Source organism: Oncorhynchus keta, unplaced genomic scaffold, assembly GCF_023373465.1.
Source record: "Oncorhynchus keta strain PuntledgeMale-10-30-2019 unplaced genomic scaffold, Oket_V2 Un_contig_19842_pilon_pilon, whole genome shotgun sequence".
In the NCBI taxonomy this organism is placed as follows: domain Eukaryota; kingdom Metazoa; phylum Chordata; class Actinopteri; order Salmoniformes; family Salmonidae; genus Oncorhynchus; species Oncorhynchus keta.
Window position 1 is genome coordinate 16,313 of NW_026281683.1, and position 18,136 is coordinate 34,448.

At 47.2% G+C, this 18,136-nt stretch overlaps 1 protein-coding gene across 1 annotated transcript; it reads right to left on the reverse strand.

The window, feature by feature from the left end:
* Positions 1-1,445: 1,445 nt before the first annotated feature.
* LOC118382471 (intermembrane lipid transfer protein VPS13C-like) lies at positions 1,446-18,127 on the reverse strand. The gene is made up of 6 exons (XM_052504579.1): positions 18,078-18,127; positions 11,162-11,218; positions 10,576-10,675; positions 6,929-7,317; positions 4,153-4,257; positions 1,446-1,604 (listed from the first exon to the last, which is right to left on the reverse strand). The coding sequence occupies exons 1-6, from the start codon at positions 18,125-18,127 to the stop codon at positions 1,583-1,585; spliced, it is 723 nt and encodes a 240-aa protein (XP_052360539.1). The 3' UTR covers positions 1,446-1,582.
* Positions 18,128-18,136: the final 9 nt, after the last annotated feature.

Below are 18,136 nucleotides of genomic sequence, written 5' to 3' on the forward strand. Positions count from 1 at the left end.
GGGGGAAGACAACAGTCGGACAGGTCAGGGGAAGACAACAGTCGGACACGGGGAAGACAACAGTCGGACACGGGGAAGACAACAGTCGGACACAGGAAGACAACAGTCGGACACAGACAGGAAGGGAGGACAACAGTCGGACACAGACAGGGAGGACAACAGTCGGACACAGAGAAGGCAGCAGTCGGACAGGCAGACACAGGGAAGACAACAGTCAGACAGACGGACACAGGGAAGACAACAGTCGGACACGGGGAGGACAACAGTCGGACACAGAGAAGGCAGCAGTCGGACAGTCGGACACAGGGAATGCAACAGTCGGACACAGGGAAGACAACAGTCGGACAGGCAGACACAGGGAAGACAACACTCAGACAGACGGACACAGGAAGACAACAGTCGGACAGGCAGACACAGGGAAGACAACAGTCGGACAGGCAGACACAGGGAAGACAACAGTCAGACAGACGGACACAGGGAAGACAACAGTCGGACAGGCGGACACAGGGAATGCAACAGTCGGACACAGGGAAGACAACAATCGGACACAGGGAAGACAACAGTCGGACACGGGGAAGACAACAGTCGGACACGGGGAAGACAACAGTCGGACACAGGGAAGACAACAGTCAGACAGTCGGACACAGGGAATGCAACAGTCAGACACAGGGAAGACAACAGTCGGACACTGGGAAGACAACAGTCAGACACGGGAAGACAACAGTCGGACACGGGGAAGACAACAGTCGGACACGGGGAAGACAACAGTCAGACACGGGAAGACAACAGTCGGACACAGGGAAGACAACAGTCAGACAGTCGGACACAGGGAATGCAACAGTCGGACACGGGAAGACAACAGTCGGACACGGGAAGACAACAGTCGGACACGGGGAAGACAACAGTCGGACATGGGGAAGACAACAGTCGGACACGGGAAGACAACAGTCAGACACGGGAAGACAACAGTCAGACACAGGGAAGACAACAGTCGGACACGGGGAAGACAACAGTCGGACACGGGAAGACAACAGTCGGACACGGGGAAGACAACAGTCGGACACGGGGAAGAAAACAGTCGGACACAGGGGAAGACAACAGTCGGACACGGGGAAGAAAACAGTCAGACACAGGGAAGACAACAGTCGGACACGGGGAAGACAACAGTCGGACACAGGGAAGACAACAGTCCGACAGCCGGACACGGGGAAGACAACAGTCGGACACAGGGAAGACAACAGTCCGACAGCCGGACACGGGGAAGACAACAGTCGGACAGAGGAACACGCTCATCATACGTTCATTAGACACACACACACACACACACACACACACACACACACACACACACACACACACACACACACACACACACACACACACACACACACACACACACACACACACACACTAAATCCAAACACACGGTCGGTCCTCACCTCTGTAGAGGAGATGTAGTGCCACTTCCCATTGACGCTGCCCTCCTCTGTCTGCACCTCTCCCACCTCCAGCTCGTAGGAAGACTTGTTGACCAGCGTGAAGAACGGACTCATGGTCACCATCTTGGTCAGGTTGAAACTACTCATCTGAATGCTGACGCCAACCTACAAAACACATGACTCATACTGTCAGACTGTCTGTCCTTCACAACGCGGCTGTAGTGTTAAAACACATGACTCATACTGTCAGATTGTCTGTCCTTTACAACGCGGCTGTAGTGTCTCAGTTTAAAACACATGACTCATACTGTCACAGACTGTCTGTCCTTCACAACTCGGCTGTAGTGTCTCAGTTAAAACACATGACTCATACTGTCAGACTGTCTGTCCTTACAACGCGGCTGTAGTGTCTCAGTTAAAACACATGACTCATACTGTCAGACTGTCAGACTGTCTTGTCCTTCACAACGTGGCTGTAGTGTCTCAGTTAAAACACATGACTCGTACTGTCTGTGTCTGTCCTTCACAACGCGGCTGTAGTGTCTCAGTTAAAACACATGACTCATACTGTCAGACTGTCTGTCCTTTACAACGCGGCTGTAGTGTCTCAGTTTAAAACACATGACTCATACTGTCAGACTGTCTGTCCTTCACAACGCGGCTGTAGTGTCTCAGTTTAAACACATGACTCATACTGTCAGACTGTCTGTCCTTCACAACGCAGCTGTAGTGTCCCAGTTAAAACACATGACTCATACTGTCAGACTGTCCGTCCTTCACAACGTGGCTGTAGTGTCTCAGTTTAAACACGACTCATACTGTCAGACTGTCCGTCCTTCACAACGTGGCTGTAGTGTCTCAGTTTAAACACATGACTCATACTGTCAGACTGTCCGTCCTTCACAACGTGGCTGTAGTGTCTCAGTTTAAACACATGACTCATACTGTCCCCTCCTTCACAACGCGGCTGTAGTGTCTCAGTTTAAACACATGACTCATACTGTCCCCTCTGTCAACTTTCACAACGTGGCTGTAGTGTATCAGTTTAAACACATGACTCATACTGTCAGACTGTCTGTCCTTCACAACGCGGCTGTAGTGTCTCAGTTAAAACACATGACTCATACTGTCAGACTGTCCCCTCCTTCACAACGCGGCTGTAGTGTCTCAGTTAAAACACATGACTCATACTGTCTGTCCTTCACAACGCGGCTGTAGTGTCTCAGTTAAAACACATGACTCATACTGTCAGACTGTCTGTCCTTCACAACGCGGCTGTAGTGTCTCAGTTAAAACACATGACTCATACTGTCAGACTGTCCCCTCCTTCACAACGCGGCTGTAGTGTCTCAGTTAAAACACATGACTCATACTGTCTGTCCTTCACAACGCGGCTGTAGTGTCTCAGTTAAAACACATGACTCATACTGTCTGTCCTTCACAACGCGGCTGTAGTGTCTCAGTTAAAACACATGACTCATACTGTCTGTCCTTCACAACGCGGCTGTAGTGTCTCAGTTAAAACACATGACTCATACTGTCTGTCCTTCACAACGCGGCTGTAGTGTCTCAGTTTAAAACACATGACTCATACTGTCAGACTGTCTGTCCTTCACAACGTGGCTGTAGTGTATCAGTTTAAACACATGACTCATACTGTCAGACTGTCTGTCCTTCACAACGCGGCTGTAGTGTCTCAGTTAAAACACATGACTCATACTGTCAGACTGTCTGTCCTTCACAACGCGGCTGTAGTGTCTCAGTTAAAACACATGACTCATACTGTCAGACTGTCTGTCCTTCACAACGCGGCTGTAGTGTCTCAGTTAAAACACATGACTCATACTGTCAGACTGTCCCCTCCTTCACAACGCGGCTGTAGTGTCTCAGTTAAAACACATGACTCATACTGTCTGTCCTTCACAACGCGGCTGTAGTGTCTCAGTTAAAACACATGACTCATACTGTCTGTCCTTCACAACGCGGCTGTAGTGTCTCAGTTAAAACACATGACTCATACTGTCCCCTCCTTCACAACACGGCTGTAGTGTCTCAGTTAAAACACATGACTCATACTGTCTGTCCTTCACAACGCGGCTGTAGTGTCTCAGTTAAAACACATGACTCATACTGTCAGACTGTCCCTCTCCATCACAACGCGGCTGTAGTGTCTCAGTTAAAACACATGACCCGTACTGTCTGTCCTTCACAATGCGGCTGTAGTGTCTCAGTTAAAACACATGACTCGTACTGTCTGTCCTTCACAATGCGCATGTAGTGTCTCAGTTTAAAACACATGACTCGTACTGTCTGTCCTTCACAACGCGGCTGTAGTGTCTCAGTTAAAACACATGACTCATACTGTCTGTCCTTCACAATGCGGCTGTAGTGTCTCAGTTTAAAACACATGACTCGTACTGTCTGTCCTTCACAACGCGGCTGTAGTGTCTCAGTTTAAAACACATGACTCGTACTGTCTGTCCTTCACAACGCGGCTGTAGTGTCTCAGTTAAAACACATGACTCGTACTGTCCGTCCTTCACAACGCGGCTGTAGTGTCTCAGTTAAAACCACAGATCATCATAGGGTTTGAGTCCTGCGTGAGGCCACTGAATGTCACCGTAAGTCACTTGGATAAAGCGTTATATATGTGTGAAATAAAACGTCACATTCCAGAGTCGTGGTTGTTTTTTGCACGTTGTCATTTCCTCACCAGATAGTCCATGGTGTTGGCAGGGCATCTGACACACCCATAACTCCCCACCGTATCCAATGAGAAGCCATCAGACCAGGAACTGGTGGACACACAGAGCTGCAGCTGTAGAAAGACAACACGCAGCGTTACTGAGAGAAGCAGCTGATCCATTGTTAGACACGCCCCCCTTCAGAGAGAGGACTGAAAGACACGCCCCCTCAGAGAGAGGACTGAAAGACACACCACCCCTCAGAGAGAGGACTGAAAGACACACCCCCTTCAGAGAGAGAACTGAAAGACACCCCTCCCCTCAGAGAGAGGACTGAAAGACACACCCCCTTCAGAGAGAGGACTGAAAGACACACCACCCCTCAGAGAGAGGACTGAAAGACACACCCCCTTCAGAGAGAGAACTGAAAGACACGCCTCCCCTCAGAGAGAGAACTGAAAGACGCACCCCCTTCAGAGAGAGAACTGAAAGACACGCCCCCTTTAGAGAGAGAACTGAAAGACACGCCCCCTCAGAGAGAGAACTGAAAGACACACCCCCATCAGAGAGAGAACTGAAAGACACGCCCCCTCAGAGAGAGAACTGAAAGACACGCCCCCATCAGAGAGAGAACTGAAAGACACACCCCTCAGAGAGAGAACTGAAAGACACGCCCCCTCAGAGAGAGAACTGAAAGACACCACTGAAAGACACCCCCCTCAGAGAGAGAACTGAAAGACACCCCCCTTCAGAGAGAGAACTGAAAGACACCCCCCCCCCCCTTCAGAGAGAGAACTGAAAGAGAGAGACACAGCTTAATGTGAGCTCTTACATTTTTCAACAATAATTTTGTATTTTTTACAAAAGGACAGATTTGTAGTTAGATGACCTTGGATGTTTCGTCAGGGACACATGCAGGATGCCACCTTCCACAGCACGGCCTTCGCTACAGATCAAAACTCCAAACCTACAACCTCATTTTGACCAAAATTAACCCGGAGAGATGACTGCTGCCAAGGTTTTATTTTCCCAAGCTATACGGAAGGAGCTCCAGCAAACAAACAGCAGAGACCAGAGGACACCGTCCAACCCGGACCAGAGGACACCGTCCAACCCGGACCAGAGGACACCGTCCGACCCGGACCAGAGGACACCGTCCGACCCGGACCAGAGGACACCGTCCGACCCGGACCTGAGGACACCGTCCGACCCGGACCTGAGGACACCGTCCGACCCGGACCAGAGGACACCGTCCGACCCGGACCTGAGGACACCGTCCAACCCGGACCAGAGGACACCGTCCAACCCGGACCTGAGGACACCGTCCAACCCGGACCTGAGGACACCGTCCAACCCGGACCTGAGGACACCGTCCAACCCGGACCTGAGGACACCGTCCAACCCGGACCTGAGGACACCGTCCAACCCGGACCTGAGGACACCGTCCAACCCGGACCAGAGGACACCGTCCAACCCGGACCTGAGGACACCGTCCAACCCGGACCAGAGGACACCGTCCAACCCGGACCAGAGGACACCGTCCAACCCGGACCAGAGGACACCGTCCAACCCGGACCAGAGGACACCGTCCAACCCGGACCAGAGGACACCGTCCAACCCGGACCTGAGGACACCGTCCAACCCGGACCTGAGGACACCGTCCAACCCGGACCTGAGGACACCGTCCAACCCGGACCTGAGCTGCCAGGCTTGAAGAGGACCGACCAGATACACATTTAATTAGCACTAAGGTGTGAAGTTAAAAGGCCTTTGGGCCCAACAAATGTCAGGCATCTTTGAAGCATCCCCTGAAGCCCCCCCCAACCGCTGTTCAGAGACCATCCACTGGCATTTTCTACAAGAAATCTGCCTCCACAAATAAATTGGGTCTGACACCTTCTCCCACTGCTTGGAGTCCACCTGGCGATCTGTTCACCGGCTGCCCTGGCCTCTCTCCTCTCTCCCCTGTCTGGTACAGGTACCTCCACCACACTCCCCCTGTCTGGTACAGGTACCTCCACCACACTCCCCCTGTCTGGTAAAGGTACCTCCACCACACTCCCCTGTCTGGTACAGGTACCTCCACCACACTCCCCTGTCTGGTACAGGTACCTCCACCACACTCCCCCTGTCTGGTACAGGTACCTCCACCACACTCCCCCTGTCTGGTACAGGTACCTCCACCACACTCCCCCTGTCTGGTACAGGTACCTCCACCACACTCCCCCTGTCTGGTACAGGTACCTCCACCACACTCCCCCTGTCTGGTACAGGTACCTCCACCACACTCACGACACACTGGTTGATGCTTATTTATAAAACCCTCTTAGGTCTCTCTATCCGAGAGATCTACTGCAGCCCTCATCCTCCACATACAACAACCTGTCTGCCAGTCACATTCTGTTAAAGGTCCCCAAAGCAAAAACATCCCTGGGTCGCTCGTCTTTTCAGTTCGCTGCAGCTTGCGACTGGAACGAGCTGCAACAAAACACTCAAACTGGACAGTTTTATCTCCATCTCTTCATTCAAAGACTTAAATCATAGACACTCTTACTGAAAAGGTGTGTCTGCTTTGTGTGATGTATTGTTGTTTCTACCTTCTAGACCTTTCTGCTGTTGACTGGGCACAATAATGTTTGTACCATAATGTTTGTGCCATGTTGTGTTGCTACCATGCAGTTGTCATGTTGTGTTGCTACCATGTTGCTGTCATGTTGTTGTTATGTTGTTGTCATAAATGTTGGTTACATAAAGGTTACATAAAGGTTACATAAAAATAAAACATTAAAACCGAGGCTTTCCTACCTTGTTCTTGCTGAAGATGTTCTTTTTCTTGAAGGAGAAGAGGACGCGTCCCTGAAGTCCGACGCGTGTTTGACGGAGACGTCCTCCGCGCGGTACTGCAGAACCCTGGACGTCTTATTGACGATCCAGTACGGGCTGAACACGGCCAGCGTCAGACGTCCATGCAGCCGCGCCACGTGCACGCTCAGGTCCACGCTCAGCTCCTGGGCCGAGTCGCAGGTGAAGCACACGGGGAAGAACTCCTGCATGTCCTGGGCGATACGGATACGTCCGGACCAGTTCCGACCCTGGTATTTAACCAGGACCATCTCCATGATCTCACCTCCTATACGGGCGTTCAGGACGTCTGCCGTGCTGCCCTCCTGGAGCTCATGGAACTCTGCTGAGCCCTGGAGAGATGGATTAATGGATAGACACAGTTTGGAATGGAACTCTGCTGAGCCTTGGAGAGATGGATTAATGGATAGACACAGTTTGGAAAGGAACTCTGCTGAGCCCTGGAGAGATGGATTAATGGATAGACACAGTTTGGAATGGAACTCTGCTGAGCCTTGGAGAGATGGATTAATGGATAGACACAGTTTGGAATGGAACTCTGCTGAGCCCTGGAGAGATGGATTAATGGATAGACACAGTTTGGAATGGAACTCTGCTGAGCCCTGGAGAGATGGATTAATGGATAGACACAGTTTGGAATGGAACTCTGCTGAGCCCTGGAGAGATGGATTAATGGATAGACACAGTTTGGAATGGAACTCTGCTGAGCCCTGGAGAGATGGATTAATGGATAGACACAGTTTGGAATGGAACTCTGCTGAGCCCTGGAGAGATGGATTAATGGATAGACACAGTTTGGAATGGAACTCTGAGCTGGAGCCAGTTTGGATGGAGATGGATTAATGGATAGACACAGTTTGGAATGGAACTCTGCTGAGCCTTGGAGAGATGGATTAATGGATAGACACAGTTTGGAATGGAACTCTGCTGAGCCCTGGAGAGATGGATTAATGGATAGACACAGTTTGGAAAGGAACTCTGCTGAGCCTTGGAGAGATGGATTAATGGATAGACACAGTTTGGAAAGGAACTCTGCTGAGCCCTGGAGATGGATTAATGGATAGACACAGTTTGGAATGGAACTCTGCTGAGCCTTGGAGAGATGGATTAATGGATAGACACAGTTTGGAATGGAACTCTGCTGAGCCTTGGAGAGATGGATTAATGGATAGACACAGTTTGGAATGGAACTCTGCTGAGCCTTGGAGAGATGGATTAATGGATAGACACAGTTTGGAATGGAACTCTGCTGAGCCTTGGAGAGATGGATTAATGGATAGACACAGTTTGGAAAGGAACTCTGCTGAGCCCTGGAGAGATGGATTAATGGATAGACACAGTTTGGAAAGGAACTCTGCTGAGCCTTGGAGAGATGGATTAATGGATAGACACAGTTTGGAATGGAACTCTGCTGAGCCCTGGAGAGATGGATTAATGGATAGACACAGTTTGGAAAGGAACTCTGCTGAGCCTTGGAGAGATGGATTAATGGATAGACACAGTTTGGAATGGAACTCTGCTGAGCCTTGGAGAGATGGATAGACACAGTTTGGAATGGAACTCTGCTGAGCCTTGGAGAGATGGATTAATGGATAGACACAGTTTGGAATGGAACTCTGCTGAGCCTTGGAGAGATGGATTAATGGATAGACACAGTTTGGAAAGGAACTCTGCTGAGCCTTGGAGAGATGGATTAATGGATAGACACAGTTTGGAATGGAACTCTGCTGAGCCTTGGAGAGATGGATTAATGGATAGACACAGTTTGGAATGGAACTCTGCTGAGCCTTGGAGAGATGGATTAATGGATAGACACAGTTTGGAATGGAACTCTGCTGAGCCCTGGAGAGATGGATTAATGGATAGACACAGTTTGGAATGGAACTCTGCTGAGCCTTGGAGAGATGGATTAATGGATAGACACAGTTTGGAATGGAACTCTGCTGAGCCTTGGAGAGATGGATTAATGGATAGACACAGTTTTTTTTGTAATGAAAAGTTTGGAATGGAATCCGTTATGGGAAAGTATCTTTGAGATGGATTAATGGATAGACACTTAACAACAGGAAATAATGAAATCAGAGTCTAGTGGCTGGTTGTTATTTTGTGCTTGTATATTTTAGTCTACACACTTATTCCCCTAGGGTTAGATCCTAGCCTAGTGACTACACACTTCTTCCCCTATAGGGTTAGATCCTAGCCTAGTGACTACACACTTCTTCCCCTAGGGTTAGATCCTAGCCTAGTGACTACACACTTCTTCCCCTAGGGTTAGATCCTAGCCTAGTGATTACACACTTCTTCCCCTAGGGTTAGATCCTAGCCTAGTGACTACACACTTCTTCCCCTAGGGTTAGATCCTAGCCTAGTGACTACACACTTCTTCCCCTAGGGTTAGATCCTAGCCTAGTGACTACACACTTCTTCCCTAGGGTTAGATCCTAGCCTAGTGACTACACACTTCTTCCCCTAGGGTTAGATCCTAGCCTAGTGACTACACACTTCTTCCCCTAGGGTTAGATCCTAGCCCAGTGACTACACACTTCTTCCCCTAGGGTTAGATCCTAGCCTAGTGACTACACACTTCTTCCCCTAGGGTTAGATCCTAGCCTAGTGACTACACACTTCTTCCCCTAGGGTTAGATCCTAGCCTAGTGACTACACACTTCTTCCCCTAGGGTTAGATCCTAGCCTAGTGACTACACACTTCTTCCCCTAGGGTTAGATCCTAGCCTAGTGACTACACACTTCTTCCCCTAGGGTTAGATCCTAGCCTAGTGACTACACACTTCTTCCCCTAGGGTTAGATCCTAGCCTAGTGACTACACACTTCTTCCCCTAGGGTTAGATCCTAGCCTAGTGACTACACACTTCTTCCCCTAGGGTTAGATCCTAGCCTAGTGACTACACACTTCTTCCCTAGGGTTAGATCCTAGCCTAGTGACTACACACTTCTTCCCCTAGGTTAGATCCTAGCCTAGTGACTACACACTTCTTCCCCTAGGTTAGATCCTAGCCTAGTGACTACACACTTCTTCCCCTATGGTTAGATCCTAGCCTAGTGATTACACACTTCTTCCCCTAGGGTTAGATCCTAGCCTAGTGACTACACACTTCTTCCCCTAGGGTTAGATCCTAGCCTAGTGACTACACACTTCTTCCCCTAGGGTTAGATCCTAGCCTAGTGACTACACACTTCTTCCCCTAGGGTTAGATCCTAGCCTAGTGACTACACACTTCTTCCCCTAGGGTTAGATCCTAGCCTAGTGACTGTCTTCATGTTTAGGTTCTCCCAGTGTTACTACCTCCAGTAGATATCTGATGCTGTGAGGCAGGGTACAGGTCTAGGGTTAGATCCTAGCCTAGTGACTGTCTTCATGTTTAGGTTATCTCAGTGGTACTACCTCCAGTAGACAGCTGTAAGGCAGGGTACAGGTCTAGGGTTAGATCCTAGCCGAGTGACTGTCTTCATGTTTAGGTTATCTCAGTGGTACTACCTCCAGTAGATAGCTGTAAGGCAGGGTACAGGTCTAGGGTTAGATCCTAGCCGAGTGACTGTCTTCATATTTAGGTTCTCTCAGTGTTACTACCTCCAGTAGATATCTGATGCTGTAAGGCAGAAGGTTCCGGAGGGTCAGAGCTGGGTGGAGGTGGATGTCTTCATGGCAGGTTATCTCAGTGGTCCTCACGCTGGGAGGAAATGAAGGACAGGTGATCTAGAGTTGGCCAAGGTGGTCACCTGGATGGGCAGGTTATCTCAGTGGTACTCTGCCAGTAGACAGCTGGAGAAGGGACAGGTCAGGGTCAGAGCTCAGGTGGACCTGTCTTCATGTTTAGGTTATCTCAGTGGTACTACCTCCAGTAGCCCGGCTGGCTGGAGGAAGGCTGACAGGTCTAGAGGGAGAAGAGCCGAGTGACTGTCTTCATGTTAACCACATATCTCAGGAGACTACATTTAACCAGTAGATATCTGATGCTGTAAACATAACCTAGCTGACAGCTGGGTGGAGGGAGATGACGAGGCAGGGTCCCATTTAACCACGCTGGGATAAATAACAATCAGTTAAACATGTGGCCTAGGTGGTCACCTAGAGGGAGAAGCTGTCTGGACGGACACTGGATGTAACCACCTCAGAGCTCAGGTGGACCACATTTAACCACATATAACAAGGAGACCACATGGCCCTCCAGGCGCCCGGCTGGCTGGAGGAGACCACATTTAACCACTGACACCTATAGAGGGAGAAGAGACGAGGAGGCCACATTTAACCACATATAACGAGGAGACCACATTAACCACATATAACTAACAATCTAGTTAAACATAACCCTAGCTGACATCTGCGTCAGACAGAAGAGAGGAGTGAAACAAGGTAAGGATAGGGGAGTCTGTACAAAAGTCTTAGAACATTTGTTTAAAGTTCTAGAACATTTGTTTAAAGTTCTAGAACATTTGTTTAAAGTTCTAGAACATTTGTTTAAAGTTCTAGAACATTTGTTTAAAGTTCTAGAATATTTGTTTAAAGTTCTAGAATATTTGTTTAACCCCTGTAAGTCTAAGCGGTTGGGAATCGCTAAGCTGACATATGGAATTGTTTTAAGATGGTTCAAACTATGGATTTAGAATTGTAGGACCCTTTTTAGATATCTCGTACAACGCTGTGTACTACTCCCTTCCCAGAACAGCGCAAACTGGCTCTAACCAGAATAGAAAGAGGAGCGGGAGGCCCCGGTGCACAACCGAGAAAGAGGTCAAGTACATTAGAGTGTCACGTTTCAGAAACAGACGCATCACAAGTCCTCAACTGGCAACTTCATTAAATAGTGCCCGTAAAACACCAGTCTCAACGTCAACAGCGAAGAGGCGACTCCTCTGTCCAGTGTCAGTGTCCTTTTGCCCAATTTAATCTTTCCTTTTTATTGGCCAGTCTGAGATTTGGCTTTTCGTTGCATGCCGGAGTCGCCTCTTCACTGTTGACGTTGAAACTGCTGTTCTGTGAAGGAGTAGTACACAGCGTTGTACGAGATCTTCAGTTTCTTGGCAATTTCTCTCATGGAATAGCGTTCATTTCTCAGAAGAAGAATAGACTGACGAGTTTCAGAAGAAAGGTCTTTGTTTCTGGCCATTTTGAGCCTGTAATCAAACCCCCAAATGCTGACTCTCCAGATAATTTCAACTAATTTGTAGCACAAACGGTTCTGACGCTACAAACAAAGAGGTTGTCACGTCAACGGTCCCGACTTCAGACGAGTCCCCCCGACACTTGTAAGTCATAGAGCAACATGAAGAACACCGTTGTGGTCGTGAGAATATATCCTTTCCATAAAATATGGTTATGGTTTGTGTGTCAAACCGTTCGGATGCTAAATAAGTTGGTGATTTTCGGGATTTCTAATGGTCTCACCTCTCTACCTCTGCCACATTTCAACGCAGATGCGGAAACGCGGCACTAGTGAATGCAGTGGATTGATACTGAAACGCGACACTAGTGAATGCAGTGGATTGATACTGAAACGACACTAGCGAATGCAGTGGATTGATACTGAAACGCGACACTAGTGAATGCAGTGGATTGATACTGAAACGCGACACTAATGAATGCAGTGGATTGATACTGAAACGCGACACTAGTGAATGCAGTGGATTGATACTGAAACGCGGCACACGAATGCAGTGGATTGAACTGAAACGCGACACTAGCGAATGCAGTGGATTGCACACTAGTGAATGCAGTGGATTGATACTGAAACGCGACACTAGTGAATGCAGTGGATTGATACTGAAACGACACTAGTGAATGCAGTGGATTGATACTGAAACGCGACACTAGTGAATGCAGTGGATTGATACTGAAACGCGACACTAGCGAATGCAGTGGATTGATACTGAAACGCGACACTAGTGAATGCAGTGGATTGATACTGAACGCGGCACTAGTGAATGCAGTGGATTGATACTGAAACGCGACACTAGTGAATGCAGTGGATTGATACTGAAACGTGACACTAGGGAATGCAGTGGATTGATACTGAAACGCGACACTAGCGAATGCAGTGGATTGATACTGAAACGCGACACTAGTGAATGCAGTGGATTGATACTGGCGACACTAGTGAATGCAGTGGATTGATACTGAAACGTGACACTAGTGAATGCAGTGGATTGATACTGAAACGTGACACTAGGGAATGCAGTGGATTGATACTGAAACGTGACACTAGTGAATGCAGTGGATTGATACTGAAACGTGACACTAGTGAATGCAGTGGATTGATACTGAAACGTGACACTAGTGAATGCAGTGGATTGATACTGAAACGCGACACTAGTGAATGCAGTGGATTGATACTGAAACGCGACACTAGTGAATGCAGTGGATTGATACTGAAACGCGACACTAGCGAATGCAGTGGATTGATACTGAAACGCGGCACTAGTGAATGCAGTGGATTGATACTGAAAAGCGACACTAGTGAATGCAGTGGATTGATACTGAAATGCGACACTAGTGAATGCAGTGGATTGATACTGAAACGCGACACTAGTGAATGCAGTGGATTGATACTGAAACGCGACACTAGAGAATGCAGTGGATTGATACTGAAACGCGACACTAGTGAATGCAGTGGATTGATACTGAAACGCGACACTAGTGAATGCAGTGGATTGATACTGAAACGCGACACTAGTGAATGCAGTGGATTGATACTGAAACGCGACACTAGTGAATGCAGTGCATTGATACTGAAAAGCGACACTAGTGAATGCAGTGGATTGATACTGAAACGCGACACTAGTGAATGCAGTGGATTGATACTGAAACGCGACACTAGTGAATGCAGTGGATTGATACTGAAACGCGACACTAGTGAATGCAGTGGATTGATACTGAAACGCGACACTAGTGAATGCAGTGGATTGATACTGAAACTCGACACTAGGGAATGCAGTGGATTGATACTGAAACGACACTAGTGAATGCAGTGGATTGATACTGAAACGCAACACTAGTGAATGCAGTGGATTGATACTGAAATGCGACACTAGTGAATGCAGTGGATTGATACTGAAACGCGACACTAGTGAATGCAGTGGATTGATACTGAAACGCGACACTAGTGAATGCAGTGGATTGATACTGAAACGCGACACTAGTGAATGCAGTGGATTGATACTGAAACGTGACGCTAGTGAATGCAGTGGATTGATACTGAAACGCGACACTAGCGAATGCAGTGGATTGATACTGAAACGTGACACTAGTGAATGCAGTGGATTGATACTGAAACGCGACACTAGCGAATGCAGTGGATTGATACTGAAACGCGACACTAGTGAATGCAGTGGATTGATACTGAAACGCGACACTAGTGAATGCAGTGGATTGATACTGAAACGCGACACTAGTGAATGCAGTGGATTGATACTGAAACGTGACACTAGTGAATGCAGTGGATTGATACTGAAACGCGACTAGCGAATGCAGTGGATTGATACTGTCGACACTAGTGAATGCAGTGGATTGATACTGAAACGCGACACTAGCGAATGCAGTGGATTGATACTGAAACGCGACACTAGCGAATGCAGTGGATTGATACTGAAACGCGACACTAGTGAATGCAGTGGATTGATACTGGCGCGACACTAGCGAATGCAGTGGATTGATACTGAAACGCGACACTAGCTAATGCAGTGGATTGATACTGAAACGCGACACTAGTGAATGCAGTGGATTGATACTGAAACGCGACACTAGCGAATGCAGTGGATTGATACTGAAACGCGACACTAGCGAATGCAGTGGATTGATACTGAAACGCGACACTAGTGAATGCAGTGGATTGATACTGAAACGCGACACTAGTGAATGCAGTGGATTGATACTGAAACGCGGCACTAGTGAATGCAGTGGATTGATACTGAAACGTGACACTAGTGAATGCAGTGGATTGATACTGAAACGTGACACTAGGGAATGCAGTGGATTGATACTGAAACGCGACACTAGCGAATGCAGTGGATTGATACTGAAACGCGGCACTAGTGAATGCAGTGGATTGATACTGAAAGCGACACTAGTGAATGCAGTGGATTGATACTGAAACGCGACACTAGTGAATGCAGTGGATTGATACTGAAACGCGACACTAGCGAATGCAGTGGATTGATACTGAAACTCGACACTAGTGAATGCAGTGGATTGATACTGAAACGCGACACTAGTGAATGCAGTGGATTGATACTGAAACGCGACACTAGTGAATGTAGTGGATTGATACTGAAACTCGACACTAGTGAATGCAGTGGATTGATACTGAAACGACACTAGTGAATGCAGTGGATTGATACTGAAACGCGACACTAGTGAATGCAGTGGATTGATACTGAAACGCGACACTAGTGAATGCAGTGCATTGATACGCATCCAATGCAATAAAAACATCTCTAAGTTAAACTGTCGGATTTTGAAGGGGAATCTTTTGTTATGCAACTTATATTGACGCACCGGTGGGTCTAGGGGGTTAATACTTGTTGAAAGCACTAGAATACTTGTTTGAAAGCACTAGAACACTTGTTGAAAGCACTAGAACACTTGTTGAAAGCACTAGAACACTTGTTGAAAGCACTAGAACACTTGTTGAAAGCACTAGAATACTTGCTGAAAGCACTAGAACACTTGTTGAAAGCACTAGAACACTTGTTGAAAGCACTAGAACACTTGTTGAAAGCACTAGAACACTTGTTTGAAAGCACTAGAACACTTGTTGAAAGCACTAGAATACTTGCTGAAAGCACTAGAACACTTGTTGAAAGCACTAGAATACTTGCTGAAAGCACTAGAACACTTGTTGAAAGCACTAGAATACTTGCTGAAAGCACTAGAACACTTGTTGAAAGCACTAGAATACTTGCTGAAAGCACTAGAACACTTGTTGAAAGCACTAGAATACTTGCTGAAAGCACTAGAACACTTGTTGAAAGCTATAGAACACTTGTTGAAAGCACTAGAATACTTGCTGAAAGCACTAGAATACTTGTTTGAAAGCACTAGAATACTTGTTTGAAAGCACTAGAATACTTGTTGAAAGCACTAAAATACTTGTTGAAAGCACTAGAATACTTGTTGAAAGCACTAGAATACTTGTTGAAAGCACTAGAACACTTGTTGAAAGCACTAGAACACTTGTTGAAAGCACTAGAACACTTGTTGAAAGCACTAGAACACTTGTTGAAAGCACTAGAATACTTGCTGAAAGCACTAGAATACTTGCTGAAAGCACTAGAATACTTGTTTGAAAGCACTAGAATACTTGTTGAAAGCACTAGAATACTTGTTGAAAGCACTAGAATACTTGTTGAAAGCACTAGAACACTTGTTGAAAGCACTAGAACACTTGTTGAAAGCACTAGAACACTTGTTGAAAGCACTAGAACACTTGCTGAAAGCACTAGAACACTTGTTGAAAGCACTAGAATACTTGCTGAAAGCACTAGAACACTTGTTGAAAGCACTAGAATACTTGTTGAAAGCACTAGAACACTTGTTGAAAGCACTAGAACACTTGTTGAAAGCACTAGAACACTTGTTGAAAGCACTAGAATACTTGCTGAAAGCACTAGAATACTTGTTTGAAAGCACTAGAATACTTGTTGAAAGCACTAGAACACTTGTTGAAAGCACTAGAATATTTATGGTGCCACTCTCTCGAACGTGGTCCTTCGAGCCGGATAACAGATGCTGAGATTAAGCCAAGGGGACACCTGGATCTCCCAAGCTACCCAGCTCATCACACATCAACCTCTTAATTTCCTGTTTATGATTAGCATCTCATAAATAGTATCCTTTGTCTGTACGCTGCGATCACCGGCCTTTCAGAAGCTACGTTGAAATAGAGCTGTCCATTCATACGATAAGTAACCAATATAATTATGTAGAATTGTCCTTCGAGTACATTTGCGTCGTGCGGCTCACACGTGCAAACACTCCGGTAAAAGTGTATCTCGCTTCCTACGATGAAAAGTAGCAAATATAATTACGGCAATTCACGGAGAAGTTACGAGAACACTCGTTGGAGGACACAAGTACGAGTGCCTGGTGTCATAAACGTGTGCTGTCTGAGGAGGACAGCAACAACTACACAGTTCCTCCTACTGTTCAGGAGAAGTGGTCTTACCAGGTGAAACTGAATCAAAATGAATTACCCTTATTTTAACTGATAGGTTGACTGAGAACACATTTACAGAAACAGGAAGTGTGTTAAATGTTGTGTAACGTGCACCAAAATGGCCCCTGGTAAGTACACGCTGTGTTACACCCTGTATAAAAGGTACCTCTCTAAAGACCCTCTCTAAGGTCTCTGTGTAAGGTACCTCTCTAAAGACCCTCTCTAAGGTCTCTGTGTAAGGTCCCTCTCTAAGGTCCCTCTCTAAAGGGGCGGCAGGGTAGCCTAGTGGTTAGAGCGCTAGACTAGTAACCGGAAGGTTGCAAGTTCAAACCCCCGAGCCGACAAGGTACAAATCTGTCGTTCTGCCCCTGAACAGGCAGGGTGTCCTTAGGCAGTCATTGAAAATAAGAATTTGTTCTTAACTGACTTGCCTGGTTAAATAAAGGTAAAATAAATAAATAAAAATAAAAAGACCCTCTCTAAGGTCTCTGTCTAAGGTCCCTCTCTAAAGACCCTCTCTAAAGACCCTCTCGAAGGTCTCTGTCTAAGGTCTCTGTCTAAGGTCCCTGTGTAAGGTCTAAAGACCTACCGACAAGGTTATTCCCTCTACTGACAACATGGTTATTACCTGTCCTACCAACATGGATATTACCTGTCCTACCAACAGGGTTATTACCCTAGCAGTCCAGGGCTACCAACATGGTTATTACCTGTAGGAGTCCAGGGCTACCAACAGGGTTATTACCTGTAGGAGTCCAGGGCTACCGACATGGATATTACCTGTCCTACCAACATGGTTATTACCTGTAGGAGTCCAGGGCTACCGACATGGTTATTACCTGTCCTACCAACATGGTTATTACCTGTAGGAGTCCAGGGCTACCGACATGGTTATTACCTGTCCTACCAACATGGTTATTACCTGTAGGAGTCCAGGGCTACATCAGACTCTTTCTCGGGCTCTGCCAACATGGTTAACCA